At 36.1% G+C, this 12,792-nt stretch overlaps 1 protein-coding gene across 10 annotated transcripts in view; it reads left to right on the top strand.

Moving 5' to 3' along the window:
- Positions 1 to 12,792, top strand: part of LOC139978211 (protein unc-13 homolog B-like) — a 200,825-nt gene that overhangs the window by 162,830 nt on the left and 25,203 nt on the right. For 9 of the 10 annotated variants that reach the window (XM_071988155.1, XM_071988156.1, XM_071988157.1 and 6 more), the window contains 7 exons: positions 848 to 997; positions 6,980 to 7,100; positions 8,457 to 8,631; positions 9,436 to 9,551; positions 10,633 to 10,760; positions 11,490 to 11,608; positions 12,359 to 12,519. In XM_071988155.1, coding sequence (XP_071844256.1) covers positions 848 to 997; positions 6,980 to 7,100; positions 8,457 to 8,631; positions 9,436 to 9,551; positions 10,633 to 10,760; positions 11,490 to 11,608; positions 12,359 to 12,519 — 970 coding nt within the window. The remainder of the gene's footprint in view (positions 1 to 847; positions 998 to 6,979; positions 7,101 to 8,456; positions 8,632 to 9,435; positions 9,552 to 10,632; positions 10,761 to 11,489; positions 11,609 to 12,358; positions 12,520 to 12,792) is intronic. The other variant, XM_071988164.1, reaches the window with a different exon arrangement.

The raw sequence follows: 12,792 nt of genomic DNA, 5'->3' as shown, positions 1-12,792 counted from the left end.
AGGCAACAGATTGAAGCAACATACAGTACTCAAAATTTGACAAAACTTATATGAAGGCGCCACTGTAAGTAATAACTTATGTAAACAATGTACTAGTTTATTGGAAGTTTTACAAGGCTCGGTTTTCACTCAATATTGGAGAATATTTCTTTGAGTAGTAAAGAACATCACAGAAAATCAAGTATTGCTTGCATTTAAATAATGAGAGTAAAAAGACATTTGTTTTTCAGATTTAAGCATTATTGCAAATGCCTCCTAAAGCCATATAGTAACTTAAAAAGATGCTAGAATGGTATAGTTAGTAAGAATAACAGTTTTATAGAATTTGAAAAATATGTAGGTTTCCAGCAGACCTCTATGAACACAATACTGGAGTATATATGCAACACTACTACTTCTACTGTAGGTAACCATAGGACTGTCTGCAGGGTTGCGCGTTGCACTTTTCAGGCTGTCATCAGGCTGTACTGTAGAAAATTAAATATTCCATAGTATGCCGCCAGCCCAATGGAGAGTTTTCAGTGAAATAATTGAAAAGTTTTAACACTCTGCCTCTTTACCCGAGGTAGCGTAGTGATGTTTAGTGTAATATTTTAAAGTTTTTTTACACTCTACCTCTTTACCAGAGGTAGCGTAGTATTGTTTAGTGTAATATTTTAAGGTTTCTTTACGCTCTACCTCTTTACCAGAGGTATGTTAGTGTTGTCAGTGTTCTTCATAATCATTCCATTCCTACTATTAAAGGTCTAAGAGTCTGTTGAATTCTAATCTTCCCCGTCCTCTAACATTTTGATATCCTCGGAGTTACCAACAAATAACAATCCCTTCACCCTGAATATTTTGCAAGCTGCGGAGGATGACGGTGCGTTCTGTTGGTTGTCTACGGTATTCCAAACTTTTAGCAACTTCTTCTTCGCGTCCGAAGAAGATGAGAGCGGGATGCTCTCCTTATCAGAGGACACTGATGACTTAGATGACCTACGAGGAGCTGTTTCTGGTATTGTTTTCACCACATCTCAGTTTAAATACCATTTTTTTCTTCTTCTCTTTTTTTTATTTGCTTCCTTGCACCCTGCTGGCTGTATCAGCACCTTTTCCCTCTGCCCAGCGTCTTTTTCCTCCTTTTTTTCCCCCCTCTTGTTTTACTTTTTCATGGGTCTTCAGGGTTTTCATTTTTACTGACAAGAAAAAGAATAGAAAATGCAATAGAAATATTCTTATTCTTACATGAAAATATAAAATTCAAACTGTATAGAAAGAACTCATTTCTTTTTTTTTAAACCAAATGCGAACATTTATCATCCTAGCATTTTCCTAAAGTCTATTCATTTTAAGCAAACTATAGCATGTCTTTAAGCTCTCTTTGAAGGGTAAGTCTTAGGAAGGAAATTCTTCATTCTTTCTTTTGGTGCTTAAATACTCTAAAGCAAAATTTTATCAATGTTTTCAAGTGCCAAAATACAAGAGATAAAAAACAGCTTGCACAAGAGTAAGAACAAGTAAAGAAGCCTACCCTATTCCAACTAATAATTTAGTATTTGATGAATGGACAGTGTGACACTGGTATAGTGAATCACTTATGAATCTCCTAACTTGCTAAAAAAGTTCAAATTACATCAATAAATTTTCCACTTTGGCAAAAAAAATGGTAAGAATCAACAAACAGTTGGTAAATACTTGGTATTATATGACCAGCGATGAAGCAAATATTCCAGTTGAGAATGGGGGTGGGGGGGGGGGAGTGATGAGGTGGGATTAAAATATGTGGTGGGACAGTGAGGAAAATGGAAGTAACACATGTTAGCATATGTACCATTTTTCAATAATTATGTAGCATTCTGAAGAATAAAACCAGCAGCAAAATTGTTAAATTTTAACTTGCAACTGGGATATGTGGTAAACAGGAGACTGTGTGAACCTAACTTACACCCCCTCCCCCACCCCCCCTTCTCAATTCCCCTAGTATCAGACCTGAATCTTATGAAATGGTCAATCTTGCACTATTGGTTTGTAAAATGAGGAAGATGTTTTAAAGTTCTATGTACAGATAAATGGTACCAAACAATAGAATGGGTGTTAAATATGCCTCAAAAAAGAAAATAGGGTCAAAAAAGTTTGTTCGTAATGTTGGTATTTTGGATGAAGTTAACAGTTGAAAATCATGTCCAGTCTGTGTGCCTCTGACCTGGCAATATTCTATATGGAAAAGTTAACCTCTACAAATGAGCTGAACAGTATGGAATAATGTTACTAAACAAGTTAAAATCCTTCCTCTGAACAACACTTGGAATATTTTTCCTGGAGGATAAACATATAGTTGATAGCTAAATTTTAGCTAAATTTTTTTTCGTTCTTTACCCAGCCCAGTATCCATCCGTACTGTGCTGTTTGAGGTTGCATGGTAAATCCAAGTTTTTATTTGGTGATGGGATCTTGTTTGTGTTTTCCAAATGTTCATTATGTCAGATTGATCCATCGATCAGAATATTATGAACGATCAGTCGTTAATTTCCATATTTCTACATTCATGAATAAGACCTTAACTACAGCCTCTGACTTCACCACTGTTACTTAAAATCTGGAAAGAATAATCGAAAGAAGATTGAAGTTTCTTTGGAATCAAAAGTTCAGTATCGTTCTTAGTTCTGAGAGACTTTAAATCTTAAATCATAGCAGACTTTAATAGTTCATGCCAATTCATTTGCCTCCATTAGTACCTCAGTGTCATCTTTGACTATTTTCATAACTCTTTTAAAAGTTGCTTTAATCTATCCATTTCCTTCTGCATAAACATCGTTTGGAAGCTAGAAACCAAAGAAAACCTTCCAAAAATTTCAAAATATCTGCTTAATGAATCCGACTTAATGATGGCATGGTTTCAAAAATCTTTTTTTAAGGTACCTCTTTCTTGTGTGTTTAAATTTCATATTCAAACAGCTTCTAGTGCAGTTGTTTTAAAATCACTATTTTTCATTTATTAAAAAACTATAAATAGCTTTGCAAGCCTATGAAAGAAACTTCAAATGTCTATAAAATCTGCCCATTATTACCATAATACAAGTTTGTTATTTTTTATGTTTCATTAAATTTACCAAGTTTAGACAAAACCCTTTTGCTTTGTTGCTAATTGGTGGCTGCTCATGGAAACGGTTTAATTTGCATTGATGTTTTTATTGTTCATCAAAAATTGCGCAGCTTCTTGCTTTTTAGACCAACAACAATATTTACTCAAAAAGCTCTATTTTTGGTTTAATTTGTAGCATGAAGACAACGTTGTTTTCGCAGCCAGCGTCAAATATTTACTCCGTCGTCAACTTGCTTTGATTGTCGCACAATATATTATTTTTAAAAACTACTTATGCTGGATATGTCATGTTGTTTTATACAAAACTACGTTCTTTAAGGTAACAAATCTAAATGAAAAGTTCTCGCTTTGTGAACCATCAATGCATTTAAATTGTTTTCATGAGTTTTGCCCTCTTCTTGAAATAGCAGAATTATGGTTTACTAATTGCAATCAGACAAAAGTCCTTAGATGAAGTGTAACTCTAGGAAATATGAGGAATGTAAATTTTAGATCCTACCCCAAAAACTGGAATTCTGTGGATGACTCTTGCTAGTGATAATTATGTATGTGTCAAGAATGGTGAGTTTAAGCCATGCATTCATCAGGCTTTTACAACTTGTATTAACAATACAGCCTCTATCATTACTACATGGTATTTTAGGATGTACCAACTACATGGATGGTCAGTTAAAGTGATGCCATGCTTCCATCAGGACTGGGTGATAATTAATGGTGTTTGCAATGAAGTACATGGAGGTTGAGATATATAAGTCTAGACATATTTACAACAGGCTACAACTTATATGAGCATGTACAGGTATACACATAATGGCTCCTATCAAGAAGTATGAGCTCGCTTATTCCCTTATAAGTGATCACAAATGGATGATTAAAATAGTTACATCAGTTGTTACACTTTAAAATCCTATCATAAAATTTCTACAACAAATGTTTGGCACTTGCTTCTTAAACTAAAAGAATGGCTTTGCTTTTTGATAATGGTCAATAAAAGCTACAAGAAACATAACAGAAACAAATGTCACAAAATTTGAAAAGAAAGACTAGTTACGACAGTGAAATATGATATGAATGACCATCTTGATCTTGATAATATACTTTCATTTTTGCAAAACTTGATAACTGAACATTTACTTTCCAATTTTTATTATGGTTGGTGGAGGATGCCTTCATTGTTGGATATTTGATGCTGCATGGAATACTGCCCTAATGTTATATTGTGAAACCTATTTCTGGTTATTTCTACATTATATGAACAACATCGGCCTGCTTTATTCAGTGCAGTTCATTTTGCCAGCCTCACAAAAATGTGAAAACAAATGCCAATGGTGAAATTTACTTAGCATGAACTGCATTCTAGATTTGAATAGCTATAGGATATCATTGGTGCTAGTTGGACCTAGAGAATTATCACACACTGATAAAACTGGCAAACATCAAGCTGGCCGATGACATAGGTGTATGTCTGGTGGTGTGGTAATAGTCTATTAAGGCCCGGTCACACTATACCGATTTTTTATCGGAATACTATCTGAATTTCCCGGAGGAATCGAAACAGCCAGTTTTTCGTTCGGATCTTCTAGCCACAGTGATAAAGGACCTGATTTGCTATATGTTGAGCCATTCCGATGTGGAATAGCCCTCTCCTAACTGTTGATATTGACTCTGTTTCCTTCTATCGGATAGCTATCCGATTTCTCTTCCGATTTTTATCGTTTTTCGATGTGACGTCACTTCAGAATGTAGTCCGTTCCAGAACCCCTCAGATTTGGAGTAGGTATTCGAATATTCCACTGCATTCATTACATTCACTACCACAAACCTCACTCTTCTGCCTAAAATCGGAAAAATCGGACCGTATTCCGATAAAATATCGCTGTAGTGTGACCGGGCCTTTATACATGTATTCTGGACTTTATCTAACAGTTGAATGCAGGAATTGAATATGTAGATTTTGGAATATAATACTGTGTTTTCCTTTGCATAAATATTTTGGAACAGAAAGGAAACTTATGGTTTGTCTCTGAGAAAGCCTTTATTATTCATAGATTAATTAGAAGGAGAGAGTTATTTCTAGGAGTTACCTAATTTCTCATTTTCGTAAAAGATGATTCTCAGGCTGTTGTGAATTCAGAAAGTTACATCCAGTCTATACAGGCTGTTGTGAATTCAGAAAGTTACATCCAGTCTATACAGGCTGTTGTGAATTCAGAAAGTTACATCCAGTCCGTACACGCTGTTGTGAATTCAGAAAGTTACATCCAGTCCGTACAGGCTGTTGTGAATTCAGAAAGTTACATCCATTCTGTACAGGCTGTTGTGAATTCAGAAAGTTACATCCAGTCTGTACAGGCTGTTGTGAATTCAGATAGTTACATCCAGTCCGTACAGGCTGTTGTGAATTCAGATAGTTACATCCAGTCCGTACAGGCTGTTGTGACTTTAGAAGGCTACATCCAGTCCGTACAGGCTGTTGTGACTTCAGAAGGTTACATCCAGTCCGTACAGGCTGTTTTGACTTTAGAAGGTTACATCCAGTCCGTACAGGCTGTTGTGAATTCAGAAGGTTACATCCATTCTGTACAGGCTGTTGTGAATTCAGAAAGTTACATCCAGTCTGTACAGGCTGTTGTGAATTCAGAAAGTTACATCCAGTCCGTACAGGCTGTTGTGACTTTATTAGGTTACATCCAGTCCGTGCAGGCTGTTGTGACTTTATTAGGTTACATCCAGTCCGTGCAGGCTGTTGTGAATTCAGAAAGTTACATCCAGTCCGTACAGGCTGTTGTGAATTCAGAAAGTTACATCCAGTCCGTACAGGCTGTTGTGAATTCAGAAAGTTACATCCAGTCCGTACAGGCTGTTGTGAATTCAGATAGTTACATCCAGTCCGTACAGGCTGTTGTGAATTCAGATAGTTACATCCAGTCCGTACAGGCTGTTGTGACTTTATTAGGTTACATCCAGTCCGTACAGGCTGTTGTGACTTTATTAGGTTACATCCAGTCCCTACAGGCTGTTGTGAATTTATTAGGTTACATCCAGTCCGTACAGGCTGTTGTGACTTTAGAAGGTTACATCCAGTCCGTGCAGGCTGTTTCACAAAGTTTCCAACAAGCTGATATAATATCATCAGGTTATGAATTTGACATACCTGCTTAGATTGAATCAGAAATATCCTATGAAGATTAATCTATCATTAAATTGGAATCAAGATATTAGTTTCCAGGATCCTGCCTGACAGCATTGCTTGCATCAGCATGTGTAAACTTAACTGTGACCAGGTATCATTTCAAGGTCCCTCAGAAATTGGGAAAACCAACACAATGGCTGGGATAAGTTCTGATAAATTAGGAAGGTAGAAACTTGCAGACAATATTTTAAAAATATATCTTGCAATTCTTGTTGTCAGAGAAATATGGCTTTATATTTACTTCTGAAACAGGTATGACTTTATAACAGTATTAGTGTGAGCTATAGTGAATATTGTATGATAGTTATTACACTTTCTCTATAACTGACACAAACCAATGTTGGCAGATGGAAGGGGCACAGTATTTACATTGTGCAGTAACAAAGCTACTGAGGATCCAGTATCTTGGACCCTGAGTCACTTTGCCTTGATAAATTTAATTAATTGTGACATTTTCCTTCCTTTTCTAAATAACACACCTCTCTCTTTATCATCAGCGATCATTCTGGTAAGTTTTTGCATATTACTGCCAATAATCACGTGCGTCACCTTTTGTGCCTCGACATAAATGCCGTTTCATTTATGTCCGGTTAATATTTGACCTGCAATCACCACGAAGGTAATTAACGAGTATCGATCATTCGTTAATCACCATGACGTTCGTCCCAACCATATATTTTGGTTTTCGTTTCTTTCTTTAGGAGCAGCTGAGAAAAGTTCAAAGCATGGAGCCGAAGACAAAACCCAGAATATCATCATGGCTATGAAAGATCGGATGAAGATTAGAGAGAGGAACAAACCAGAAATATTTGATCTCATCAAGTAATGAAAAATGATCTTTATAAGATCCATTTATTGCATTTTACTTATTTATTTGTTTTATCTCCAATTGTGTACAATGGGAAAGGAAGTCTCTTATGTCTTAAAAAGACTTAACAAGGTAGGAGACTCCCTGGGAGAAAAGAAAAGAAAAATGTACAAATATATATAATACAGTATATATACGTAAGGATTAAATATACAGTAATAATATCCTAATGATGCTGAGATGGATATGTGAATAGATTATATTATACTAGTATGAGTTAATAAATTCCTTTTTCAAATGTCTGGTTAATGTGGGTTTTGAAGTTATAGACTTCAAATTTTTTGATAGATCATTCCAAATTTGTATTGCTCTATTACGAAGACCGAATTTCCCTATGCAATGAGCGTTGTCGGCTTGTCTTGTGTGATGGTTATGTAAGACTCTGTTACTACATATAAAGTCATTAAAAGTGACTGGCAGTAATCCATTCCATGCTTTGTAAGCAAAGGTAGCAACCTTGACTGTTATAATATCACCAACTTTTAATAAGTATATGGACTTAAATTGATCTCTTTATTACGATTTGAAACGAAATGTCATTCATCTTGGTCGCTAAGGAAGTTCATTGTCCACACCGATGATGTCATAGACAGCCCTCCTCATTAAATCTGAGTCTCAGCTGAGAGCTGATCACTCAAGTGTAACTAAGCTGAAGACGTGAACAATAGCCTTGCGAGCGCACGCTGTCATGACGGCGATTAGATATGGCAATGGTCACTAACTGAATTCAGTTCAGGTCTTAGGTTTGATTGTTGTGGCAGTGTGCTTATTCAATTAAATCTCTGAATTGAAAAATAATGAAGAAAAGTAGAAAATAATGACTACTTATTTAGTATTAAGTTTTGCTGGTATAAATGTCAAAACATACTTGTGTGAAATGAATGCAAGTATTGAATCATTATAATGATCATGTACTTGAATTTGACATCTATAAAGTAGGTTAATTTCAGTTAGGTGTGTCAGATGTGTTTAATGGTTCTACCCTATTTATCCATGTAGTACTTATCTTGCCTAACCACATGAACGTTCTAGCATCTTTCTCATTATACTTCTTAAACCATACAATATGGATGCCAGTGTAAAATCTCCCATGTAGACTTAACTGTTTGAGATGTCACCATATGCATATTATTCAACTCTGATTAATTATTTGTGACAAGTTCCTATCAACTGACTATCATACTCATGTTGTTTCACCATATTTTGCTGTAGTTTTCTTGGCCATTTTCCAGTCTTTTAATTTCAGGAAATATACTTTAGAGCCCACCAATACCTTTATTCTTTCTCTTCTTGTGAATTTTTGCCTTCAGATATGTATTTGGGGTGCCAGCTCAGGCCCATGCAGGCCACATGAAGGCTGTTAAACAAAGTGTCTTGGACGGTACATCTAAATGGTCAGCTAAACTGGGTATAACTGTGGTCAGTGCCCAGGGTCTTATTGCTAAGGACAAAACAGGAACAAGTGACCCTTATGTCACAGTACAGGTAAGTGTCTCATGGGTTATGTCTGCTGCTTCTGTATGTGTACAGACAGTCATGTCAACTCATTAATGGAAATTAACCTTTCAGTGACTGGCATGCTAGATGTTCTCAAACATTTAAATTATCCTCTTCTCAAAGTTCAGATTTCTTAGTTATTCCTTGGCACTACTTAGGATCAAGATGCAGGTTAATCCAACCATGATAGAAGAGAGAATTAGAAGAGGATTAGTAAATGGGATTAAGATTTGGATAATCCTATATGGAAATTGTTATTGATCGTTTTAACTACTTTTAGGAGACATGGTACTGGTTTATACTTTACATATTCACACCACTTTTAAGCCAAAAATTTAAAGTTTAAATTAATTACTATCTTCAAATTCTTTCCAAGATGATCTTTATTGAACCAGTTGTTCTTGATGGGACAGATGGAAAGGGTGAACAAATAAACCAACATTTATAATTTTGTGATATGATGTGACATTAGCATAGATTGCATATTCTGAAGATCCATCTTTTAAGATACTTTATATTAAGTTTTTAAATGAAGTGGCAGAATTAAATATATGAGCTCTCTTTTTTTGCTGATGGGGAGCTTTCATAGCCAATCAATACATCTAAATTTTACCCTACCAAGTAGGTCACCTTTGTAGGCAGACAGGAACGTAAGATTTGAAAAACAAATATTAATAAAGGAATAAAAGAGACATTGTACCATTTTCTAAAAGTTAAGGTATGAACTGCAGTGAGCAGTCATGTACTAAGCTTGTATCCATTGGTTACCAATTTGTATCTCTCACTATTTAGGTGGGAAAAGTTAAGAAGAGAACAAGAACAGTACAGCAGAACCTGAATCCAGAGTGGAATGAAATATTCTATTTTGAATGTCACAATTCTTCAGATCGAATCAAAGTTAGAGTTTGGTAAGTTTATCATGTGTATTAGATCCTCCTGCAAGTAGGAACTCGCGAAGAAGCCTCATTGGCTTATCAAAGCCGCAAGCTGACCGAAGTCAGTCTCTCACATCATATTTAACGTCCATGATTATGAATTGTTAATTGTCAACAACTCTGTAACTGGACAACATGCATTAATCTGGGAGTGACTCGAACCGGGGAACTTATGATTGAAAGGCACCGGTGTTAACCACTGAGCTAACACTCCACTATGCTTTCTTTGTTTTGTTTTATTATATCTTGCTTCTTCTTCTTTGTCCTTCCTTGCTTTCTTTAGTTTGTTTCTCTAATTAATCTACAATGGTTGATCATTTTATGTTGGAGAAATAGTTGGCTTTATGCAAATTAGACAGCTATGATTTTAATGTATGTTGTTTTTTTTTCTAATTGATTGCCATTGTGGAGAGTTCAAACTTATGTATATTAGATCCTCCTGCAAGCAGGAACTCGCGAAGAAGGCTCATTGGCTTATCAAAGCCACAAGCTGACCGAAGTCAGTCTCTTACATTCATATTTAACGTCCATGATTATGAATTGTCAATTGTCAACAACTCTGTAACTGGGCGACATATTTTAATCTGGGAGCGACTCGAACTGGGGACCTTATGATTGATAAACTTAGGGGATATATGAGCTTTGAGAAAGCAGGGGCAGAACATAGGTTGTTAAAGGCACTACCAAGTGAACAAAGGGGTTCTAAGTTACAATAGAGTGAGAGGGGGGGGGGGGGGCATTGCTATGGTCATAAAGATGTAGTTTGTCATCCATTCTAGGGAAGTTCTTACAGTTCATCAGAGTCATCATATCATTATTAAAAACCTTCAAGAAGTCATTTCATAAAGATGTGGTTTGTCATCTATTCTAGGGAAGTTCTTACAGTTCATCAGAGTCATCACATCATTATTAAAAACCTTAAAGAAGTCATTAATGAAAAAATACTAATTTTGTAAACTACAGATATTATGTTAAACTTTGATAAAGTTTTAATTTATTTTGTGAAAGCCTAAAATATGCAGATTTTTTTTCTCCACATTTTCTGCCTCCATAGGGACGAAGACGACGACTTGAAGTCTAAGCTGATGCAAAAGTTAACACGAGAGTCGGACGACTTTCTTGGACAGACAATCATCGAAGTGAGAACTCTGAGTGGTGAAATGGATGTTTGGTATAATCTAGGTAAGTGTGTTACACTACCTAGCCCTTGATTGAACAAGTACTGATACACTGCAACTAACATATATGTGACTCATGGTTCCTATGGTTACACAACTTTGTGACTTATGTGTCATACACTTGTTTCTAAAGAGTAAATATAGAGGGCACCTGTAGTTTGGATCCTGATCTAGGCTCAGCTAATGATACTTTCTGGCCTATTTTCTTTTTCTGTCATAATTATTAGAGATCGGGTGTCATATTCAGTCACATCAGATGTATCAAGATAAACTGTGACTTTTGTCTTTTATTATCAGCAAAGAGATGGCTGGCAAGGATAAGCCCCACCTTAGAATTGTGCTGTGAAGAAGATGGTTGACAACAATAGGTCCCACCTTAGAACTTTGCTGTAAAAAAGATGGCTGACAAGGATAGGTCCCACCTTAAAATTTTGTTTTAAAATAGATGGCTGACAAGGATAAGCCCAACCTTAGAATTTTGTGGTAAAAAAGATGGTTGACAACGATTAGCCCCACCTTAGAGTTTTGTTGTCAACAAGATGCCTGGCAGGGTTAGGCTCCACCTGTACCTGTAGCACTAGATTTATAATGAAGTTATTAAAAACAATTCTTTGCTGATGTCAGAGTTTGGGAGATCTCATTCTCATCAACATTTCAGTTTGTTTCTCAGTTTTACAAGTTCTTAGTGATGATAATTTGATGCCGATGTTTCTGTGTTTTTTTGTTTTTACAGAGAAGAGAACAGACAAGTCAGCTGTATCAGGAGCAATAAGGTTACATATCAGTGTAGAGATTAAAGGGGAAGAGAAGTCTGTAGCACCTTACCATGTACAGTACACCTGCCTTCATGAGGTAAACATTCTCCCCCTCCCACCAACCACCCAATTGCTGAACAGAGAAATTACCCCTCGCCGGTGCCATTCAATCATAAGGTCCCGAGTTCAATTCACTCCAAGATTAATGTATGTCGTCCAGTTACAGAGTTGTTGACAATTCATAATCATTGACGTTAAATATGAATCTAAGAGACTGACTTCGGTCAGCTTGCGGCTTTGATAAGCCAATGATGGCTTCTTCGTGAGTTCCTGCTTGCAGGAGGATCTAAAATACATACATACATACCCCTTTGATGAGAACCTTGCTATAAGATCAGTGAATGTGTGTAATTAAACATTCAATACAGAGAAACTCCTCCCCCCCCTCCCCATTCCCTCTTTGTTTCCTCCAATCTTCCTGCAGCAAGTCCTGATAATGTCAATCACTAGTGAGATAACTCATAAATATAAGTGCAAATTCTACCTCTCACCATAAGTCAGTAAAAAAAACTAAAGGAAAAAAGCATCCAGGAAAATGGATGTGTCCTTTAAAGGTAATTGCGCGATCAATATACAGAATGTGAAGAAATATAGAACAAAATTTTACGTAACAAGTAATCCTTCTTGACACCTTATCCTCAATTCTCCTTGTCAAGTTCTATCTGTCAGGATATATTTTGAAGTATGGTCAACTTTGCTAAAGGACCAGGCCACAAAGAAGGTCATTACCCTATCATGGACTTGCAATTATCACTAACCGTTTTGAATTGTTTGTATTTTTCTTCAGAATACTTTCCATTACCTCAGTGAACAAGAAGGAGGTCAGGTGAAACTGCCAAATACGAAGGGAGATGATGGATGGAAGATATACTTTGAAGAGACACCTCAAGAGATTGTAGATGAGTTTGCTATGAGATACGGGATCGAGTCAATATATCAAGCCATGACGTGAGTCACTCGCCTTATTGAGTTAGTTTAAGAAACCATAACATGAGTCACTCATGTTGATGTAGTCAGTTTATCAAGCCATGATGTGAGTTACTCACCTTATTGAGTTAATTTAAGAAACCATATATATGAGTCACTCATGATGATTTAGTCAGTAATATCAAGCCATGACGTGAGTCACTCGCCTTATTGAGTTAATTTAAGAAACCATAACATTAGTCACTCATGATGATTTAGTCAGTAATATCAAGCCATGACGTGAGTCACTCGCCT

This window comes from Apostichopus japonicus, chromosome 13 (assembly GCF_037975245.1).
Source record: "Apostichopus japonicus isolate 1M-3 chromosome 13, ASM3797524v1, whole genome shotgun sequence".
In the NCBI taxonomy this organism is placed as follows: Eukaryota; Metazoa; Echinodermata; class Holothuroidea; order Aspidochirotida; family Stichopodidae; genus Apostichopus; species Apostichopus japonicus.
Note: the sequence above shows the minus strand (reverse complement) of the source record. Positions and strands in the feature narration are given on the sequence as shown.